This window comes from Ricinus communis, chromosome 9, assembly GCF_019578655.1.
Source record: "Ricinus communis isolate WT05 ecotype wild-type chromosome 9, ASM1957865v1, whole genome shotgun sequence".
Taxonomy (NCBI): domain Eukaryota; kingdom Viridiplantae; phylum Streptophyta; class Magnoliopsida; order Malpighiales; family Euphorbiaceae; genus Ricinus; species Ricinus communis.
The window spans coordinates 5,356,715-5,379,284 of record NC_063264.1 but is presented as its reverse complement, the minus strand read 5'-3'; the positions used below and the strand labels follow the sequence as shown (position 1 = coordinate 5,379,284).

General features: G+C 30.2%; 2 protein-coding genes and 3 non-coding genes across 7 annotated transcripts; 3 read left to right on the top strand and 2 right to left on the bottom strand.

The window, feature by feature from the left end:
- Window positions 1–4,784: 4,784 nt before the first annotated feature.
- Window positions 4,785–7,486, bottom strand: LOC8265636 (cytochrome b5). Its single transcript, XM_002518097.4, has 3 exons — window positions 6,927–7,486; window positions 5,414–5,480; window positions 4,785–5,312 (listed from the first exon to the last, which is right to left on the bottom strand). The coding sequence occupies exons 1-3, from the start codon at window positions 7,011–7,013 to the stop codon at window positions 5,062–5,064; spliced, it is 405 nt and encodes a 134-aa protein (XP_002518143.3). The 5' UTR covers window positions 7,014–7,486; the 3' UTR covers window positions 4,785–5,061.
- A 241-nt stretch (window positions 7,487–7,727) lies between these two features.
- On the bottom strand, window positions 7,728–11,961 carry LOC8265637 (purple acid phosphatase 23). 3 transcript variants are annotated; one of them, XM_025157159.2, is made up of 8 exons: window positions 11,448–11,961; window positions 11,078–11,269; window positions 10,484–10,820; window positions 9,769–9,986; window positions 9,428–9,618; window positions 8,631–8,912; window positions 8,286–8,414; window positions 7,728–8,002 (listed from the first exon to the last, which is right to left on the bottom strand). In XM_025157159.2, the coding sequence occupies exons 1-8, from the start codon at window positions 11,707–11,709 to the stop codon at window positions 7,961–7,963; spliced, it is 1,653 nt and encodes a 550-aa protein (XP_025012927.2). In that variant the 5' UTR covers window positions 11,710–11,961; the 3' UTR covers window positions 7,728–7,960. The 3 variants fall into 3 exon arrangements, with proteins under 3 accessions (XP_025012927.2, XP_015574103.2, XP_015574102.2); XM_015718617.3 differs by having other exon boundaries at window positions 7,728–7,997; window positions 11,448–11,960; XM_015718616.3 differs by having other exon boundaries at window positions 7,728–7,991; window positions 11,448–11,960.
- A 163-nt stretch (window positions 11,962–12,124) lies between these two features.
- Window positions 12,125–12,196, top strand: TRNAT-UGU. The gene has a single exon. It is a non-coding gene; the product is annotated as a tRNA-Thr (tRNA).
- An 857-nt stretch (window positions 12,197–13,053) lies between these two features.
- TRNAT-UGU lies at window positions 13,054–13,125 on the top strand. The gene has a single exon. It is a non-coding gene; the product is annotated as a tRNA-Thr (tRNA).
- Window positions 13,126–14,587: 1,462 nt separating this feature from the next.
- Window positions 14,588–14,659, top strand: TRNAT-UGU. Its single transcript has one exon. It is a non-coding gene; the product is annotated as a tRNA-Thr (tRNA).
- The last annotated feature ends 7,911 nt before the right edge of the window (window positions 14,660–22,570 follow it).

Sequence of the window (22,570 nt, the reverse complement as noted above, 5' to 3'; positions counted from 1 at the left end):
TATTTTTCCATTAAAACGTATTTCACGTTTGCTTCTTTTAATACGTTTATTTAAATCGATAGTCACCGTTAATTTTAACAATGATATTAAATTAATGTTTAATAAAGATAATTATTAGCAGCCCCAAAATAGATAATTGTTAGTTAAAATAATTTGATACCAAATAATAGACTTTACATCATATTAAATTATTGCGAAAACTTGTTTTTATTTTTAGTAAAATTAAAATATTAATATTTAAATAAAATCTTAACATGTTTATGATGCATGATTAAATAAAAATCATATAACAGATTAAGTTTTCTTAATAGTTAGTATTAAATTTATGTAAAATGATAAAGAGAAATGAATGATATTGATTGATTCAATATTAAAGTATTTAAAAATAAAATAACAATAAACTTTTTTGATACCAAAAGATTATTTCTATCTAACTTTAACTTTTAATATATGTAAATTTGTATAAATAATATCTTTATTATTTTTTTTAGAGATTATCTATGCTCAAATCATGAAAATTTATACCAATAAAATTTAAATTAAATATTGATGGACAACTTAAGTAATGAATAAATTAAGAATTATATATAATATGTTAATCATTTTTGTGCCGTTATATGATATTTATATTTATTTTTTATAAAATAAATTTTTATTTTGTAATATTTTATGTTTTATTTTTATTTATATTGGTATTAAAAGGATAATTTCATTTTTATTCTTTAAATTATATTTATTATTTTAATTTTTTATAAAAATTATATAATATGTTTTTATCAAACTTTTGTATCTATTATATACTGATATTATAAATATATGCAATAATCTATAAATTTATTTATAAAGTTATCAATATTTTTTATTTGCTTTATTATTACCAATAATCGTTAGTACGTTTTCTTTGTTAGATTTTTTATTATTTATTCCATATAAATGTAGACTTAAATTTATTTATTTATTTATTTTATTGAATTAATAAGGCAAATAGTTGAGGGTGAGTTGCAAGAGAGATGATATATGCATTTGATCACAGAGGAGTAAAAGGGTAGATAAGATATTATCAGAGACGAGAGAGCCCACAGGTAAGTTGCGTGAAGCTGCAGGCCTTTTGTCAGAGAATCAAAACGAATGTGAACAAAACACCTCCGATCTGCTTTTTAACAATAATAAATGTTAAAGATACATGGCGGTTTCCTTTTTATTTCACCAACCCCCGTTTCCTTACTTATTTTGTTTTGTTTATCCGATGTTTATAAATTAAAGGTAACTCTCCCAATATTGTCCGAATTCATTAAAAAAAACAAAAAGGAAAAAACAATGCTAGAGAGACGTACGGGAAAATAAACATAGAATGCACTTATTGATTTATTTTAAATCGTGTGAAATATATATATGGTAATTTTTTAATGCACTTATCAGTTAAAATGGTGGATTTAAATCGATTTAGAAAAATAAATAAATAACTAATAGAATTATACCTAATTTTTAGACCATAAAAATAAATAAGTACTTTAGTTAGGGAAGGGTGTTTAATTATTGTTTTATGAGTATTAAGAGGGATACTGGAGAGATTTTTTAATAAACATAGAAATCTTAATAAAGAATATTCATAGAATGTACACTTAACGTTGAAACAATTTTATTATTTAAAGATAAATTAACCTTACCGTTTAAAATAAATTATAAAATATTTCTCAAGAAAAAAGAGGTTTAAGTGGAAAATGTTTGGGAATTCTGATTCCAATTTGAGCAGTTAACACTCTCCTAATCAGCATAATAATGAAATAATTATTTCTAAACCAATTTATATAAATAGAAGCCTGAAACTGACTTGACATAACCTGAAAATAAAAAGGGACAATTCCACTTTTATGCGATAGTGACATGGTTTAGTTTAAAATTAGGGTTTAATAAATGCTATTTAGGGTTAAAGTGAAAGCAATTTTGACTTTGATTCACATAAGACAACACCCGCTAACCACTACAATATTTTTTTTTTTATTTCACAATATCATAGTTTTTATACATAACTCGCTGAAACTGGGGACAATTCCTAAAACCTTTAATTCAAATTTCAAATTTTTGTATCCTATGTGTGGTTGAATTTTTATAAAATAATTTATTTTATTTAAATAAAAGATATAAAAAGATAAAAATAATAAAGTTGAAGATTTAGTTTATTTAATTTAACTTTGTCCAAATATATAAACTTTAAATTTATAAAAGAAATTTCTAAATTATAATTTTTAACCAAACATAATATAAATATAAATATAAAATTTTGTCATTTTTAGAATATCAATAGAATTTTATTCTTGTAAAAAATATGAGATAATTAATGCATTTAATTTGAGTAATTCTTTTAAAAATATTATTAGTCAATTTTTTGAAATATAGCTTAATATTTTAATTATTATATAACATTAAAAAATGTTAGAAAAAGATGGAAGGAGTATATTTTATAAAAGATGACTAATAGATGAGTAATATTAATAGAACTGAAATATTTATAAGAATATGTGAATTTAAAAAATCGAACTTTTTATTAAGTAAAAATATACTTAATTAAACTGTAAAACCGAAGTATTACGTCTAATCAAAGTTGAGTAGAACAAGATGGAAATGCTAAAAGAAACAAAATAATGACATAACAGTAGCAAGATGTAATGGCAAATTGTTTTTCGTAACAAACTCATAAATAAGTTGCTTTCTATGAAAGCAACTTCAACAAGAAAAACTAACTAATGAACACATGATATGCAATTCCGACAGAAACTAATGATGCCGGTCACAGCATCATTCAACCGCAATATTTCACTTTATGTTTCAAACATAACTATTTTGTATGACTTGCATGATTAAGGCATAAATAATAAGTAATTAGATGATTAAGGCACAAATACTAATCGCTGTTTTCGAAAATATAAATAAAAAAATACAGATAAGCGTTACCTTTTGGAAAAAGTTGTCCACTTTGGGGCTCTTTTCTCTGTGTATGTAGACACGCCTAATGGCCATATACATTCCCCCCCGTGAGAAAAAGTGTATTACACTCTACTGTAAAAGCCTCAAATACACTCCTTTACTTTATATCCCCTATTTAACACCAATTTGGTCTCGTTTTGGACCAATGAATTTAATTGAAATTAATAAATTTAAAATCTAAAAAATTTTATTATTTAAATTAAATATAAAAACAATAAAAATTATTTAAAATTCTAAAAATAATTTAATTAATAAATTAATTTTTTAATTAAATAATAATTCTAATTATAAAAAATAATATTTTTAAATATTACAAAACTTGTTCTCATCCGAGGCAGTGCAGAGTTGGTCAAGTGCTCTCTCTCTCCTCTTCCTCCGGCTTACATAATTTTGAGTTAATAAATATTCTAAAAATAATTTTTTAATAGTATTAATTTAATAATAATATCAATAAATAAATATTTTATTAATGTAATAATATAAATAAAATTTTTAAAAATAATTAATTTATTATTATTTTTAAAATTATTATATTAATTTATTAATTATATTTATAAAATTTATTTTATAATTAAAATAATAATAACGGTTATATAATTTACAGGAAATAAATGACTTTAGACTACTTCAAAAAAGAAAAAGGTATAATTTTAGTGATCGAAAAAGTATCTAAAGAAAATTAATAATCATTTGACAATTCACGATGAGACATTTAAACTGAAAAATATCAAACACTAAATCCATCAAAGAAGGCGGCACGAGACGAGTAATCTGAAAAATATCAAATACTAAATCCATCAACAAAGGCAGCACGTGGACTTTACTGTAAGCTAGGATAAAAGAAATTTAACTCGTAAATTTATTAGAAAAATTAAATTAAATTTTTATCATTTTTCTATCTCAATTAAATTTATTAATTTTTATAAAAAGTCTAATTAAGCTATAATATTAACAGGGTCTAAAATATCATTAAGTGTAAGGATTTTATTTTTTTGAAAGTGCAAATAATAAACGCTCTGAATATTTTAAATTCACGTTTATATTACATGAAGAAGAGAAAATCACTTTTTATTTTTTATTTTTTACACAATTAGTATTTATAAATCTTAATTTATAAAGAAGAATAGTAATTTTTTTTCTCATCTGAAATGGCAGTAATATATGTATCTTTTTCATCATGCTCATTTATAAGTAAAGAGTAGATGCAAGTTGTTGAGTTAGATTACATCCCACTATCTTTGATATATTTTTACAATAAATATTTAGAGCGGTTATTATTCGCGCTTTTAAAATAATGAGATTCATATATTTAATGACATTTCTTATGCTATTAGCATTAAAGGTTAATTGAACCTTTTATAAAAATTAATGGATTTAATTGAACCAAAATAATAGATAGAAACTTAATTGGACCTTATATAAAAGTTAATGAATTTAATTAAATAAAAAGAATAAAACTTTAATTAGACTTTTCTAATAAGTTCATTGGCATTTTTTTTATACCTTTTATCTTTAAAAAATAAACAATTTTAAAGATATTTAAGATTTAAGATAATATCTTTAACATATTTAATATTAAGTAAGACATTTTAAATATTAAATATTTTTAAAAGACAATTAAACATTAAATAATTAATTATATTTAAAAACAAAATATAAATCAGTTATTTATACCATTTTACTATTAAATTATAAAAGTCGTTGTCCATTCAGTTTTGATAACCCTTCTATTTGGTTTACTTGGATTGGATCTCAATTATCTTCAAATATCGTAACTGGACACACCATAGTCAGCCTTATAAGCAAAAAATGAAAGACGACTGACTAGTGTATTCTTTATCTACCATCGTCTGTAACTGAGAGTTGAAAATAGCATAATAATAACTGGGGTACAAGGCTCCACAGTCACTACCACCATCACCTGTCTACATTCTGATCCCCAACATGGATGCTATGCAAAGGACATAAAAACGACACCAACCAAACAACCATTAATTGCTACATTAAACTCAGACAGAAGCCAAAGGCTCCACTAGTCCAGAAATGTCTCTCTCACAAAGGCCGGCCTATATTCTTTTAAGTTGATTTTGTATAGATGCGGATTCCAAAAGCCAAACCCAATATAGCAAGAGGAACCAGGAATTGCAGGAGCTTGATGATGAACTCAGCTGTCTTATCCTGATTGTAGTGAGGCTGCTTCGGAGGCTTATATGTCGCCTTCTTAGGAATGGTCGAGGGATCGATCTCTCCAACGTAGTATTGATCCATCATTTCTCTAGCACTCGTGCTGTGCCCAACATCCTCAAAATCATCAGTTGCATCCTTACCTGCAAGAATCAAGCCAATTGTGTCATGTTTTCAAGCTTGTCAGAATGCACACTATATGGTGCTTGTAGACTGCTGCAAGGAGCTGCAGCCAAGATGCTACCTGTAGCAGATAACAAAACCTCATCCCCACCAGGATGGTCCTCCAAAAACTTTGTCACATCATAAACCTGTTTCAACAAATTAATGGTGGTTGAGATGACGTAGTACAGAATGTTGAAAAACTAATATCTATAAAATCAGTTCCAAAGTTAGCATCCTTTCTTCAAGAATAAATTTATTGTGAATAGAAGAACTTTTGATCTGTGTAAATGGAGAAAGGCTTCCCATTGCTTGGCCAAAAGGAACTAGTCATCACATAAGGATGCCAAGGACCATAGATGGAATGGATAGCTTAATTGTGGAGCTGGAAACCCTTATTCTTCCAAAAATTGGGCTTCAGATAATAGGTTACTGGTTGTAAAAAGAGAATTACAACTAAAACTCCAAGGAGAAGGAACAAACAGAAGGACGCTGTATCAAATAATAAACTTCTTCATTCCCAAAAGATCAAAGAATAAAACACACGTGGTATTCTGATTGCAGTTATCTACTTGTTTAAGCAGCTAACAATCAGTTTTGATACTCATGTAAAACTGAAGAGCCCCCCTGGTTAGTTTAGAATAAGTAGGAGAAAATCAAAACGTTTTAGCTTGCACAAGATGAGAAGGACATCAAGAATAAACAGTGCACATATTAATTTCTGGACAAAAATTTTACAAGAATACAAATTCACCAACATGGAAACAGTTGTTCTTTACTTTTACCCTTTTACACCTGCTTCATCATATGCCAGGACATAAGCATAATTCCAAGTCAAATAATATCTAAACTCAGGATGTTTAAACCAAAATTGAACTTCAGCTAAAGGGATAGTCAACGGTTATGGTCAAAACTTGATCTTGCCAGTTAGGATGGAAAATGTGTGATAAAAAAATGTCCTTAATTTGACAAACGAACTAAAAAGTGAAACTAAGGATGAATATCACTAATCGAATCAAGATCAACCAAAATTTGGTTTAACATAACTAGCAATCTGGAAGGACTATGCCGCAGCATAAGCAGTAACTATAAAAACTAACAAATGCAGAAATGAGTTGCCTTAATCAATGAAACTTATGTACTACAAAAGAAAGGACAATGTAGATTGTTCCTTGCCCAACCAATTGACCAATGTCATGAAAAAGCATCCGCTTTCCTCTCAACCAAATGAACTTTCACAGTAAAGCAGCTTTTCGTAGCTTCCTCACTACTCATAGTTTAAAAACAACCCCACAACATACGGACTTTTAAAAACCTTTTAAACCCATGTACTAATCCTCCTCAAATCTCTTCATCCCAGGATTAGGATAAAGTAGACATAAAAAGAAGAGTCACAGATCAGAGAATAATACATCAGGGAAATGCTATTAGTAAAAAGCAGGAAAAGAGTCAATCTAATCTAAGAACATACATGCAAAGATTCAACAATCCCAGATGGATGAAAAAAGATCAAAACATTCAATCCACAAGAAAACATGCTAAGACAATAATTGCAAGGAGAAAAGTATCAAAACAACAATAGAAAAGAAGATTACCTTGCCATTAATGATCAGCCAACAATCTTTTGGATTGTTGTGCTCAGACACCTGAGCCAAAGTGAAAACTTTGCCTTCACCACTCATCTGTTAATTTCTTTACTGCTTCTTTAGTGATCAAAGGAATAGCAAAATAAGAGTAAAAGGTGAACTGGGTATTCTTGAAATCAAGACAAGGATAAGCTAGATCTGCTAGATAGTGGGCCAACGAAAAAGGCGTGGGGAGAGAGAAAAGAAAGAAAAGAGTAAATTAATGAGTGAGTGTGGGTTTGGTTTTTGGTGGGTGGTGGGTGTGATAGATGCTCACTTAATTCAAGAATCTCAGAGATCTGTTGTTGATTTGTTGTGTAATAATTTCTTGAAGTAGATAATTGGTTTCTCTCCTATGACTCCATTGTTTCAATAGTTTAAGCTTTATTTTTCTTGTTTTCTTTTCCTAATTCCAAATTATATTTATGATCTAATTTCTAAGATTGGATTATTATGAATAAAGATAAGATTTTGTTTATTTCTCTAGTTTTTGATGCACTAATTTATCCAATTTTCCAGAATATGCCTGAAGAGGAAATGCTAGTTGTCTAGTGCATGTAGGTTAGGTATGAAATAAACAGAGGCTCTTATGTGTTTATTTTCTTTTGGGAAAATTCTTATAACACTTGAGAGTGATATAAATTTTGGATTTATTGGATGCAATTAGATATATAAGTCTTAAAATATAATAAGTCTTTTAGTCTCAATTTATAATGAATCTCTAAAAAAGAGAGAGATAGTTGTATGCAGATGAACTCCCCAGAAAATATGTATCATCTAACATAAGAAATAATTGCATTACTTCAGAATGTGTAATCATCGTGATATCAGAACTGATATTTTAAAATAAATGATTTTTCAAATGTTTTGCTTTAAGTTTCTGTTTGCAATTGATTGTACAAAGTTGAGTCAGAATGATGTTGATCAGATGACACCGATAGTGACCATGGCGATTAACATTGGGAGACACATCCATTTAGACAATCTGTCAGCTGATTCGTTTGTTAGACCTCCCAGTTGAGTCTCATTAGTTCCCTATCACTCAACAGAAGAAAAAAAAAAAAGTGGGGGAGAGGTCAGTTAAGAAAATATCATAATGACATATAATTAAGCCTAAAGAAAGTGATGATTGATGAGATTCATGACATAATGATGCTTAAGATTTAGAGAAAATTCTGAGGTGAAAAGAACAACATATTAGCATAATCTTTCATTGTAACAAATATATATGACAGTATTTCTAATACTGTAAGATGCAGAGAAAATGAAAGGGAAACGTAAGGATCTAATGTAGCAAACTTGGAATCAAATGTTGGATAAGGAAATCACTTTGGAAGTTGTTGAGAGAAGGCACAGTTCAGGCTGCCGCACAATATATATTTGATCACCGTGGCTATCATCCTTATATATATCCTGATTTCTGTGCCAAGTCCATAATGCATATGTAGAATTCACAACCTGCATCAAGGAATAAAAGGGTATTCCTCAACCAACAGATATTTAATATTTATCTGCTACAAAATGATGTTTGAGCCAAACAAGGAAATAGGTCAGATATTTGAATTCCTTTTGAAGTGATCCACAACACACACATAAGCAATTCAATCTAAAAAAAAGTGGAGAAATTGTTAAAAGGCGTTTATAACATTTTAGGCCAAGAACATAAGACCATACCTCAAGTATTCCATGTCCGAAGCTGCTTTCTCTGAATGCACTCCATTCTGGTTGCTTGTCCCAACAAAACTTGCCCTTAGCAGGGCCAGAAGAGAAATTTATGCGGCATATATTCCCAAATTCTGGTATATTGTCTCCAGCTGAAGGACATTTTCCAACGTCATCTGCATGTTCTACATCAACTTGCTCAATGTTTCCGCCATCTCCGACTGTTATGTAAACAGGACCACATGGGTCCAATGTATAATTATAGACTCTATTTATTCGCTCGTAAGCATGAACCTGCATAGCAGACAGTTGACATGTCTATGATATATAGTCTATAGAAGAATATAAGTATGGTCTTATTTGCATGGCCTACTCTTGCTCCTCAATCTCTAACTCATCATAAATCAATTGTGATAGGACTGGAAGAGTCTTGCAATCCATATTTACTATCATTCATTTTAATCATTTTAAAATTATTTTCCATCCATCATCACAACATGACAAGATGAGTTGACAATTTACCAAACAATATGAAGTAAATTCCCAATTCTATGATTGATTCATGGGGTGCATTAAAATACTTAAGAAGAATCTCATATTGAAGTATTTTACTTAGACAAGCAAAATATGATACAAGAAAGTTTTAGATCAAGGCTCTATAGAAGAATATATGCATGAACTGTGCAATATTCCTGCACCGGTACAATCCTAATCAACAACCACTACCGATGATACTACACAAAATTTATAACAGAGCTTAATGCAAGGATTCATCTACACAAGTTTAAATAGAGTGGACTCTCACTTACATGACCAGAAAAAACAATGTCAACACGGTATTGATAGAGAAGTGCTTCCATTTCCTGCCTCATGCACTCAAATTCCTGATAGTGTGAGGAATAGCTATTATACCAAGGTGGATGCCATGCAGCTACCAGCCAAGGGGTCTTAGTGCGGTCTACTTGATTTAAGTCTTCCTTCAACCAAGCATACTGAGAACCTAGAATTGAGATCAAATAAAACTTATGGTCAACAAGGCACTCCAAATGTCAAAAACCAGAAATGCATCATCCTAACATGGTAGTCCCTGAAAAATTAAATATGTTGGTCTCTTCTATGTTATGTATGAAGAACAGGAATGTCGCAGTACCAGTAGTGTTGTAGTCAACATATGCTCCCAACATGATAAAATGTATGCCACCAGCATCAAAAGAATAGTAGAAGTTACTATTAGAGCCAGACTCCTCTGATGGAACTGCAAACCTAGTCAAATATGATTTGAAAGTTATACCAGCAACTTGAGGTTCAATCTCATGGTTCCCTTCAATTACCATCATAGGAACTCTTGATATCAGTGGCTCCATAAACCTGAAATTCCGACCAAATAGTGTTAATGATAAAAACACAAGAACTTCATCTCATCGAGGTCACATTCACAATATGATATAACTAGTGATTATCAGGCTTCTATTATTGTATGTTTGAAGCCACAGGTAACTCCAATTTTTCTGCATGCATGAAAGCACTGAATGCTTGGGGCAGTTTAGTATATAACAAAAGGGTGAGATGGGAGGTTAAAATGGAAGCATATGAGCTTACATCCAATGAATGGCTTACAGCTGATTTGTTTCTGCGTTTTAGACAGTTCCTTGTGTAAGAAACCTATCAAAATGCTTTGTGAGCTGATAACTTATAAATTGAAGAATTGCCTTACTGAGATTGCTAACCAATGAAATTTTTTTTTTTTAAAAAGAAGAAACACATAATTCTAAGTCCAAGACTAAATCAACATGTACAAGTTATCCTCAAATTTTTCAGTCACGACTATCCGCCTATTCTCTTCTAACTAAGATCAGAAAGGGTACCTTCCCCAGCCATCCCAGCGAGGTTGATATGTCTCTCTAATAGGTGCATCAGGGAATGCACATGAGAAGCATGGAACTCCTTTTCCACCAGTTGTGAGGTATTGATTTGCATAAGTTAGGTCTCCCACCATTATAATCAGTGAAGGATCATTTGTGGCCAAATGATCTATGGTAGTTGATGAATTACTTGATAGGCCCAGGTCTCCAATAACAGCTATTCGATGAGGATATGAATAGGGGCTAGGCAATGGTAAAGTTTGAAAGAAATATTCTTCACTCATAGCTGGAATAGAGCTATCACCACACTTGTAGTAGTATTTAGTCCCAGGTTCAAGACCTGCAAGGAAATTAACTTCTGAAATCTTTTGTTGTATACTACTGGAGTCATCTTTATAAATTAGTAAAATACTTTTCTCATCATATTCTTCATGATATGCATATATACTTCAATCAAATTATATTGCTATCTTTCCCATCAATTAAATAAGATAAACCATTTCTAAACTAAAATTCCCGGTGGATTTTAACCATTATAATCAGAAAAAAAAATAAAAAAATAAAAAAATAAAAACTAAATGGGAGAAGTATCTTTACCATCAATTATGACATGATGAATGATTCCAGAAGTATAATTCACAAGTCCCTCAAAAGGGTACAACTGACTATAAACAGTTGAATTCCCTTTTTTTTTGCTCGTGTACTTTCCACTTTCTTTCCCATACCAGACTTCACTAGCCACAGAACCAGGATCCAGAGGAACTACATTGGAACCAATCTGTGCATTGCCTAAAGCAACCAAAACGAACCAAATTAACCACTTAATGCATCCATTAAAAACCACTCCATCACCTCAATACAACAACACAATCAAAAACATCAAGAAAAAATAAACACAGCCCATTAAGCTATCATCACAGCAGAGACATCAGAAACATTCCAAGAAACACTAAAGAGAAAGAAGTACCAGTGACCCAAGAAACCCACATTGAAGTTGAAGAAGATAAAGCCAATGCTATCTGCTCAGGAAAATCTCCTGTCACATTCTTTAAAAGACGTGGATGATCCATTGGCAAATCATCGCTGCCTCTACGCAGTGAGGAATCAAATCTTCTAGTTACTGGCTGAAAAGGGCCTTCAAGAGTGGTTGGTATCTTACCTGTACAAAACTCTATCTGTACAACAATCAAGAAACTGATTACATGCAACCATGATGTAAAGTGATCCATTTTGGCTTAATTCTTTTTATGTTTGGTGATCATATATACGTTCAAGAAAATATGAAGATGACCATAGTAAAGGTTGATGATTCTGGTGAGTATTATTGTAGTTTGAAGGTAATACGGTTTTTACTAAGAAAACTGATTTGGGCATCAGTGATTTAGACAGTGGAATATGCCGTTCGGTTAGGATTATAAATTTATAATACTCCTTAACAATATGTTTGCGAGGTGGAATTGAAGAAAAAGGAAAAGAAAAGAAAGAGCGGGTTTACTTTTTAATTAAGATTGGTTTCCCTTTAATTTAATCTTTTTCCCTAGCAAACATAATTATTTAAAGTTTACATAACTAAAAATTATAAGAAAATTTTAATCGATGAGGTTTTTAATTTAAGTTTTTTCCCTTAGTCTAGAAATCGCCAAAGCCCCTATAGCTCAGTGGTAGAGCGTCAGTCTTGTAAACTGAAGGTCCGTAGTTCGATCCTGCGTGGGGGCATATGTTTCCTTCTTAAATGTAGAATTAATACTCTCGTAATTTTTATGGACTTTACCATAGTAATGTCTCTCTGAAAAGACGTTTTTAATTTAATTTTAAGCTTAATTTAGGTGGTATCAAATTCATCAAAAAATTAATGTCCTATCAAATTAAAATAAGATTTTTAATTTTAAATATAATTAATTAATATTTTACTTATTTTATTTTTATATTTTTAACATAATTTATACTCATATGTCTAAGAATATCAATAACTTATTGACTAATTTAGTATCGATTTCTATTTAATCTTAAATGAAACAAGATGCATAAAGTAATAAGTTCACTAAGCATTCTTAGTAATTTTTTTTACTATAATGAAATTAAATTATATAATAGTTTAATTGGAATAAAAGAAAATTTAAATTTAGAATTATTATTGGACTTTTATATATTTATCAAAATAATAAAAATAAAATATCTAGAATAATATATCTTAAAAGAGAAAAATATTTTAACAAATAATTTAAAATAATAAGATATTTATTAATGAGATAAATTTTAAATAAATATGATAATTAATATTAAGTTTAAGATTTAATCAAAAAATTCCATTAATTAAATCATTTAAATGCATTGTTTACTACTAAAAACTAACGAAAGAACTTTATAGTTAACAGACATAAAGGGATTCGTTTGTCATACAAACCTCAGGAATTTCTTAATAATATACCCTTTTTTTTCTTCTTAATTTCCAGTTTTATGTGCACAAAGCACAATGCCCACCACCACCTGCAACCTTGCAAGTTGTGGGATAACTGGCCTTGACTCCCCTTGAGTATCGAATTAAAGTTTATGGTGGACATTAAGCCAAAAAAGCCCTTATAGCTCAGTGGTAGAGCGTCAGTCTTGTAAACTGAAGGTCCGTAGTTCGATCCTGCGTGAGGGCAATTTTATTTTTTACATTTTTTTGTTAATCTTCAAGAGGGAAAGAACTGCGTTGGATGGGCAATAACAGACACCTCTGGAATTATTTTTTCTTACAATTTTAAGCGAAGGGTTGTTGGATTTAATGATGTCTCACTGAAGATTATACGGTGCGAACTATGTCATGATGATATAGTTTACACCAGAAATAAACATGGAATTGGCTCAGGATATTCTGTAGTTCCAGAGTATATGTATTTTCAGTTGTTTCTCTTCTCCAACTTTTATTATGTGTTTTTCGGTACTTGTTTATTTCTTCATGGGTTTTTAGTCTTTCAGACATGAGATTGTTGGAGTTGTCGAAGCAGTTGATTCTGACGTTAACCGCTTCCAAATTGGTGGTGACTATGTTGGAGTTGGAAAATATGTTATTCATACAGAGACTGTGAGGGTGATTATTGGAGTAGGTGGGGTTGGTCACATGGCAGTCAAGATTTGCAGGGCCTTTGGGCTCATTGTTACATTATAGATTAGCAAAGCTAAAGTTTAGAGGGTTCAATGATTTTACAAGGAATTCTGTTTGCAGGAGTCAGTAGAAGTCCATAACATCAGAAGAACACGCATTTGATCCATACATGTCACCTTTAAAGACCACAGGCATCCCGGCCATGGTGGCCTACCCAAGCGAAGTCAAATTCAGTCCTCCAAGCCTTCTTGTGAGTAGCTTCTTTTGTTATTATCTTAACAAATAATGATCCTTTATCCTGAAAATATAGCTGATTTAGATTGACAAAGGGATTAAAATGTGTCAAGTATGAGAACAATGGAGGAAAGTTACAGTGGCGGACAAGAAATGTTGGGATTTTATATGTGCTGCAAACAAAATATACCCAGAGATTGAAATAGTAGCAATACATTATGAACTAATGAAGCTTCCAAGAAGCTGCAAAAGGGCTGATGTGAAATTCAGATTTGTAATTGACATTAAGAAGACTTTGTAGTGATATCTTAAGAAAAAAAGAGAGGAAAGCAACTGGAATAATAGGCTGTAAATATCAACCAAATTTGATTGTTAGAAAGAAATAATTTATGCTTCTTTTTTCTCAACTAACAGCACTACTGTTTAGCTAATTCAACCTTTGCAAGTATTTAATCTAACTTAGTGGAGAAATGGGCTGCCGCATGCTAAGACGAGACTACAGACATTTTGTCCTCTGAAAGTAGGCCCGGCCTTCTTGTACTAATTGTATGCTGTTCGATTTGTTCCCCCCTTCTTTCTTTGTTAAACAGTGTCGTTTGGTTGTCCCTAGCCTAGCCACCTATATACCGTGATAACAATCATAATTTTGGCTTCCTAGTTCTTTTGAGATGTATGAATATATTTCATAGCATAAGACAACCTGCTTGTTCATAAATTAGGTAGTACAAAGCATAACCAAGGAAGATACTGCTTATATGTTGAAGGATCAAATGTTCATTCAAGATGCCCTTATAGCTCAGTGGTAGAGCGTCAGTCTTGTAAACTGAAGGTCCGTAGTTCGATCCTGCGTGAGGGCATTTTTGTTATTATTCAATTTTTTTTAACTCCAATATCAGTTTTTTAAGTGTTTGGATAGGCATTATATCAGTTTTAAATTAGACTTCTCTTTTTCTTGACTTATCACTTAGGGATGGCAGTGTTATTTTGAAAGAAGCTGATTCTAGTGTTCATTGCATCAAAGCAGGAGATAATGTAGGAATAGTAACATACATTAGCTCATGCGGGAACAGTCAGGAATATGACCAAGGACTAGCTCAAAACCCGAAAGTGCCAGTTTCTAAATGTAATGGTTTTAATGTAGATGGTACAATCACACAAGGTGGCTTTTCTAGATTCATTGTTGTTTATAAAAGGTGAGCTTGTCAGGAGGCTAAATTGATAATCATTCATTCAATTTATGACTTCGGTTCAGAAACTTAAGGACAATGGGTTGCCAGGAATCGGATCCCTGACTATCCTGCAACCACGAGGCAGACAAGTGACTGCTAAGCTAGTAGCCCAGTGACTTCAGTTAGGATTCGTGACAATGAGTAGCTAGTGTCAGAAAAAGAAGTCCCTCAGCTCCTCATTTCTGATGTAAATTTGAATGATGGTAGGAAGTAGTGGAAGTGCAGCAGGAGGGCTGAAACAGACGAAGGACGTTTGTGCTGCCACAGGTTGAGTCAAATAATACCAATTCAATATTTCAATGGAGCTATTGAGAGGACGTTCAATAGTAATGTTAAGTATTGATCTGTTATTGATATGTAAAAGCTCCCTGAAAAGAAAGAAGAGAGAACTGCCTTAGCTGCTCGTGTGTTTCCTCTGCATTGCAACAATCTCCATTTTATTGTAGCCATCATCTAAAAGGACAAGTGTATATCGTATTGAATTCCTCCAGGATGCCTGACAATTACCCATTATTATTAGCTTCAGCAGCACCTTTTTGCGTGCTTAATGGGAGAAGCACCGTGGCCTCCGGATTGCATGATTTGCTAAATAAGATAGAACCAACCAAGTCTTAGAAATTAGCTAAAAAGCTGCACCTTGAGGCCATTTTCACGTACAGGTATTAAACACAGCCGAATACCACTAATATTTTGTCATTTGAAACTTAGGCCCAAAGGATCCAGGCATCTTGTAGATGTGCTTAATGTTTCAAAGGCTTTTAGTCTTGTAAATCTTGCACCATAATCTCGTATCAGAAACAAAATCATCCTTCTACGCCATTTTCTCGTTACTCTTTATAAATTCTTGAAAAGAATCATTTCTAAGTTTGTATTATTAATTACAAAATAGACACTTAACCGCTAAATAGAAAATAAGACTGCTCTTTTTATTTTTCATCATACTTTTACCATAAATATGAATGGTTTTAGTTTTTTTCCTTTTTCTTCCCTAAATTTCGTAAAAAACCCAATTGAAATCATTTTCTATAACGAAGTCTTACGAACAATCCCCAGTATTATTTTGGATAGTTCATGACCACTTGGTACTTTCATATAAGAATATTCCTAACAAATAATTGAAATTTTGAAAAGAATAAAATCAACTTCTTTTGGTCTATCACAACAAACAGTTGAATGAATAGATATAATATTATTTTAAAAAAATTAATTACATATTATTTTATCATGCTGAAGCATAAAATATTTAAAATGCATAATCTGTTGATCCTATAGTTGGGCGAGAGAAGCAGAGTCAATAAAAAAAAGAGAACAATTCACAACTTGCAAAAGCAGCAGTGGGTTGACAAGAACAACGATGTAGGGGCTTAGTGGAGAAAGGGAAAGAGAAGCCAATCCACAATACGTCCAACTTCCATGGAAAATCAGATGATACAATACGTGGGTGCAAGTAAGTGGCTGCAAATGTAGAAAAGGCTTAGACAAGTGCATGTTATAGGGGCAACTTGGATTGGGTTTGTGTTCTACATTATATATATATATATATCCTTATTTTCGTTCTATAATCTTATTATTACACTGCACATGTCTTCATGTGGGGTTGACATTTTCGTGGGTCCATTTTAGGAACCCAGTTTTGAATAGGAAGAAAAGCAGGAAAAATAAAAAATAAATAAAATTGAAATTCAAAACACAGGTAGATGCTATTGAGATTGATTGGGGATACAGACATGCATATAATAATTCTTCTGGGTTAATTGGGTTCCATGCGTACATGCAATAATATGTGCATGCGGAGATAATAGTAGCCTGCCTCAGAAAGAGAAGAGATTGGTTTCTTTTTAATTCTTTCCTTATTCTTGAAGGGACGGGATGATGGATATAATTTAATTAACAACTTAGGTTTATTGGATTTCTTTTCTCTTCATTATATTAAATAAACTAGCAATTAACAGATCATGGGAGCCAGTCAGAGTAATCTTTCTTTCTAAACTGCTATTATGTGTATAATTTTGATGTAATTATTGAATCCTATGTCCAATTAACTTGTTTATTTTAATCTCTATATTACATGATTTCCACTTTGAAACATGTTATATTCAGTTTAGAATAATTGCATATTGTTTGAACTTAAAATTCTGAATATTCTTTACTAAGTAAATTAGTTTTTTATTTTATTTTTTTTTCAAACTGCGGTAAACTTTATGATAATGTATTAATTAAAAGTGTATTGTAGAGAAACATAAAATATGATTTGAAATTCATCAAAAGAATTATGTTTAAATGCCATTTTATTGGCAAATCATCAATAGTAGCTAAAGATATTTAGTTATTACTTTTCTTTTTCATTTTTTGGTATTTTATAAATTTGTGTTGTGGATTGAAATCATGTGACAAAAAGTTGTGAGCTGGAATGAAAAAGACCAAATGGACAAACTAACCATCCAAAAATGACATGTAACTATGATCTAATTAATTAATTAATTAATGGGACTCCTAAGCTTGGGCAGTATGTTTAATAATTTATGTAGCTTAAAAACTGTATGAAAAATCCCTACCACAGTTGTACCATTTATATGCCTATTAATTTTATTATTGGAATGCCCAAAGAGAGAGAGAAAAAGAAAAAAGACAAGTGTCTTATTCTTGTTTGTTTTTATTATCTGGAATTGAACCTACCTAATAGAGAATTAATAATATGAAATTAAGGGTTATCCAAACGTACACCGACACATCCCTTGTGCCACTGAGCAGTGTGCCCTCGTAATTAATTAATTCTATGTTTCTAATCCCATAAGCAATCATGATTTGTTCCTCTTGATTAATATCAAATTATAATTAGGTACTAACTTGTTGCAAAATCTATTTACTTTTCTGGGGAGGAATAATGTTTAGCATTTTATATAAACTGCAAAATCTGGATTAGTATACCCACAAAATCATACATGTTCAAAGCATGATTTACAGGGCAGGGGATGACTGATTGGGCTGCTAGAATTAATTTCTTGGAATCCAATTCTTGTATTACAATATACATATGCGACAGCATGGCTAATAGGCCAAAGTTAGGAAACCTCAGGCAATCTTGGTTCAGAATTATTGATTGAGAATCTCCAGTTCATGAAGACAGCAAAACAACCAATGTAGTAAAGAATCTGCTTTCATTGATCAATTGAAATATTGCCGTCATATACAATCAATTTTTATATTATCCTGATGCTTTTTTATTAAAGAATTGTTAACCCACATCAATTATTTAGTGTGCCTAATTATAATTCACTTAAAATTATGTCTCGATTATTTATTTGTTGGGTACGAACATTAAAAATAGCTGAATCTTATACTATTTTTACTATAATTTTATTACTATTTCTACTTCTTATGTTTTGAATAAATTTTTTATTAAAATCTTGCTCAATTATAAAAAATTTAATCGGATTACTTTTTAATTGGTAATATTAATTATTTTTAAAAGAATGTATATATGAGTTAGGATTACTCTCCACTTAATGTATGGATTTAGGAATCTTTCGAATTCGAATTCACCTTCCAAAAAAAAAAGATATCAGTAAGAATCCTACAAGAGAAAGGATTAGACTTAGCCAATAGTACATGTTCTCAGGCATTGATTCATTTAAAAGTGAACCAATGGGTCTAACTTCTAACTAACTATGTGTCAAACCATTAACATGCTTCCTAAATACATTCCACAAAAAAAAAAAAAAAGGAACTTATTCCAAACAATTACAGACAGGACAGGCATGATATCCATTTCACTACATTGAAAGGTGAAAAGATAGTGGTTAGGCTTTAGCTAAGCTAAACATGTACAGTCTTATAATGATAAGGTTGACATTGAAGAGAAAAAGCATTTCCAAATGATGAATAGTTCAGTTCTTTCTTCTCTTTTTTTTTTTTTTTTTTTTTTTTATTCTTTGTTTTGTTAATAATTTTGGTATTGTGGGTTGTTTTTCATTAAAAAAAAGAAATGAGATATTAGACTTAATTAAATATATATATATTAAAAAAAAAGGTACAATAAGTGGGTTTTGATTTTAAGAATTATAGCTGGAGAGACAAAAAAAATTGTGTGATTAGATGTAATGATAATCAATCTTCTATTTACCAAACTTTCCAAGATTTTGTAGCCCACTTTTTACCCTTAATTATATTTGTGGTTTATACTACAAGAATCTAGGGCTTGAATTAATAGAGAAAAGAGAGATTAACCCATGTGACTGTGGGGTTAACATAAAAAGCCGTTGTCTCTGTTTTTCTAAATAGCCAATGTTAATTGATTAGCTAAATCTCCTTTCCATTTCAAGTATCTGGGCTTAGACGCATATGCTGGAGTCACAGTCACAGGCCATTGCGATTCGGCTGATCTCATTCTCATTTTGAGTTGTTTTTTTTTTTTCTTTTGTAGACATGAGCTAAATTCGGATTAATTATTTAAATATAAGATTTTTACATGTATGAGAAATCAAATAAAGAAAAAATTTATTTAAATTCATATAAAAATAATTAGATTTATTTAGTTACAAATTTTTTTGGGCAAACTGAACGGATACTATAGTTTATGAAAAAATTTAAATAATTGTAACATAAATTCCTTTTAAATAAGCCGAATGAATACCAAAGTTTATGAAAAAATCTAAATAATCAGATAATTAAATTATTATTATTATTATTATTATTACTACTATCATCATTAGCTTAGTAAGTTTAAACTTTGGTGCTCATTTATAATATTATTTTATCTTACAAATAAACTGAGAACTCAAGAAGTAGTTGAGGCAAATGATGTCATTTTTCTTCAATTAGGTTTTAACAAACTAAACAACAATTTGTATTGTTATTTAGGCATGTTTTGGATCTAAGTTAGCAGAAAAGCCCGTTTGAGAGTTTATTTATTTATTAGGCTTAGAGTTGAAAAATTAGGCTTAATTAAGATAGGAACTAACACATCAACAGAAAGAATCATTATAGCGTCCATGTCAAATTGCTATACTAGTTAATTAATGAAGGCACTTGAAGTTTTAAGCAAGGAGTAGGTTTTAGTATATAGTTTCTTAATTAAGCTTCAAAAACCTTCTGATATTCTTACTGTCAAGGTATCTTAACTCCCATTATCATCATCACCATCACAATCTTTTTCATTTGGTCCAACTAATCAGTAATCACAAAGAAAACTTGAGTTTTAATTAAAATACATTTGTTGAATGCTAGCTAAAATCAATTGAGAAGTTTGGGCATATAGTGTTTTAATGTAATGTTCTTTGTTTTAAAACTTCCCAAAAAAAAAAGTTATTAATTCTCACATTTTTCAACAATTTTTAACTAATGTTTGAATGTAATAGCACAATCGTCCACCAAATTTATCAACCCTACAAACATTATACTTGTTCCAAATGTGGGTATTTGTTTTTTAATAGCACATTAGATTTATTATTAAATTTATAATATAGATTCAAATTTCAGTAATTTTTTGGTCAATTTAATAGTTCGAGTAATTAAATATTTACTTGAAAATATAAGAGATTAAAGGTTAAATTATTTTTAACCCTTTAAAAATTCTGTAAAGTAGTATTGGAAGCAAAGGAATGAAAAAAAAAAAAAAAAAGATAAAAAAAAGAAGCAATTGAGTATAGGAACACCACTTTTTATTTAGTGAAATGGAAGGTCAGTCAATATATTTTATGTAGGTAGGACCGTTACTGGTAAATCTGTAAAAACATAAGCTTTTTTCTTTTTACCACCTTAATCATTAATTGTTTACTTTTTATTTTAAAGAAAAACACCCTCAGATCTTCTTCTTCTTCTTCTTCTCCTTTTTTACCTTCTTGTTTCATATTCGCTCGATTCCCACCAAACAGAAAGATTAGTTGTAAAAAGGAAGACATTGCCTCCTTTTACTCTCTGTCAACCACCCGTCACCTTTACTTTTTTTTTTCTCTCTCTTTCTCTCTTATAAAGCATAAGAAAAGAATAAATATTATTATAGGGAAGAATTTGGATAAGACTATATAGTCTTTGGAGAAACAGAAGATTCTTCCGTTAATGACTGTTGCACCAACCTCCCCGTAATTTATTTTCTTCTCCTCCCCTTATATCACAAACATTTATATTATCACATGATGAAATTAAAAATTCAATTTCTAAGTTATTTAGGAATAAAATGTCGTATTAAAATGAGAAACCATTTAATTCACGGCTGTGATGATGTGTCAAAACAAGGTTCCCGCCAATCACTGCGCAAGCAAAGATTGGCTGGCAGGAAAATATAATAATAATTTAAAAAAATATTTATTAAGTTATTCAGAAAAGGAAAAACTGAAATAAAATAAAAGTGGATATATAGTTGTAATCCAAAGGAAAGAAAGGAGGATTCTCCTTAATGAGCGGAGAGAGTGGGTGGGGGCATGTGGGCTGCAATCCATGTGGTTCTATGTTGTTTTCTGGTTGGTGCTTCTTCATTTCTCCTAAATCTTTTCTTCTTCTTTTTTTTTTTTTTTAAAAAAAAAAACATTTTGGGAGAAACTTACTATTATCAACAATTATATATTTCACCCTTTTGTTTACCCTCCATCAATTCCTTACCAATAAACACTTTCTAATTTTATGAAAAATAAAATATAAATTTTGTTTAAAAATTTATCTTTTTATATTTTTATTTTAGAAATACAACACAAGTTCTATTTTTCATTTTCGTTTAAATTAATATTCTATAAATGAATACGCCCCAAGTTGCGAGTTGCGAGTTGCGAGTTGCTTGCAACTCAGCCTTGGGCCATGGAGGTTCGTTAGCTAATTAAAGCGATGGAATCAACAAATGTTGAGTTTAAAGCATTCTGTTGGTGAGCACATGGACAAATAAAGAGTTGCATTAATATAATGCCTAATTAGGCATCTATATTATGCCCAGTTAATTAGGCTTAATGCGCATATATCCTAAATCACAACAGCGCATAATTAATACAAAAACATTTACTATTTATTTATGTAAGACGTTACATAGCAAATTATTCGATTTTTTTATTAATTTATTTAAACATGATCTTATTAATTTTAAATGCTATCCTCTCGACCCTTTTATTTTTTTCAATCCAACAATTTCATACAAAAGTCTGCATAAATTTATTTATAAAGGCTTGAAAATATCGTGTTTAGATAATTATTTGGCTAATATGAATGGGAAACAGAGCAGGAGAATTGAATGCACAAACACTTGCTGTCTCTCTTTATTTAGTCAGTACTTTTAAAATTAGATTTTTGGATCAAATGATATAATTAATTTTATATATATTTATATTACATTGAGCAGTGCATAAGTCAATAGCCAATAATAATTTTTGTCATGGTGCTAGGCTGCAGTATCTCTGACATGGAAAAAAAGAAAAAGAAAAAAGAAAGCATTGATGCAAAAGATGTTTAATATTTGATTAATCCAAAATTATAGTTATTTCCTTAAGGTTATTTTTATGATATTTAAAAATATATTATATATATATATATGCATGCTTCTTTCTTTGTTACTCTCTT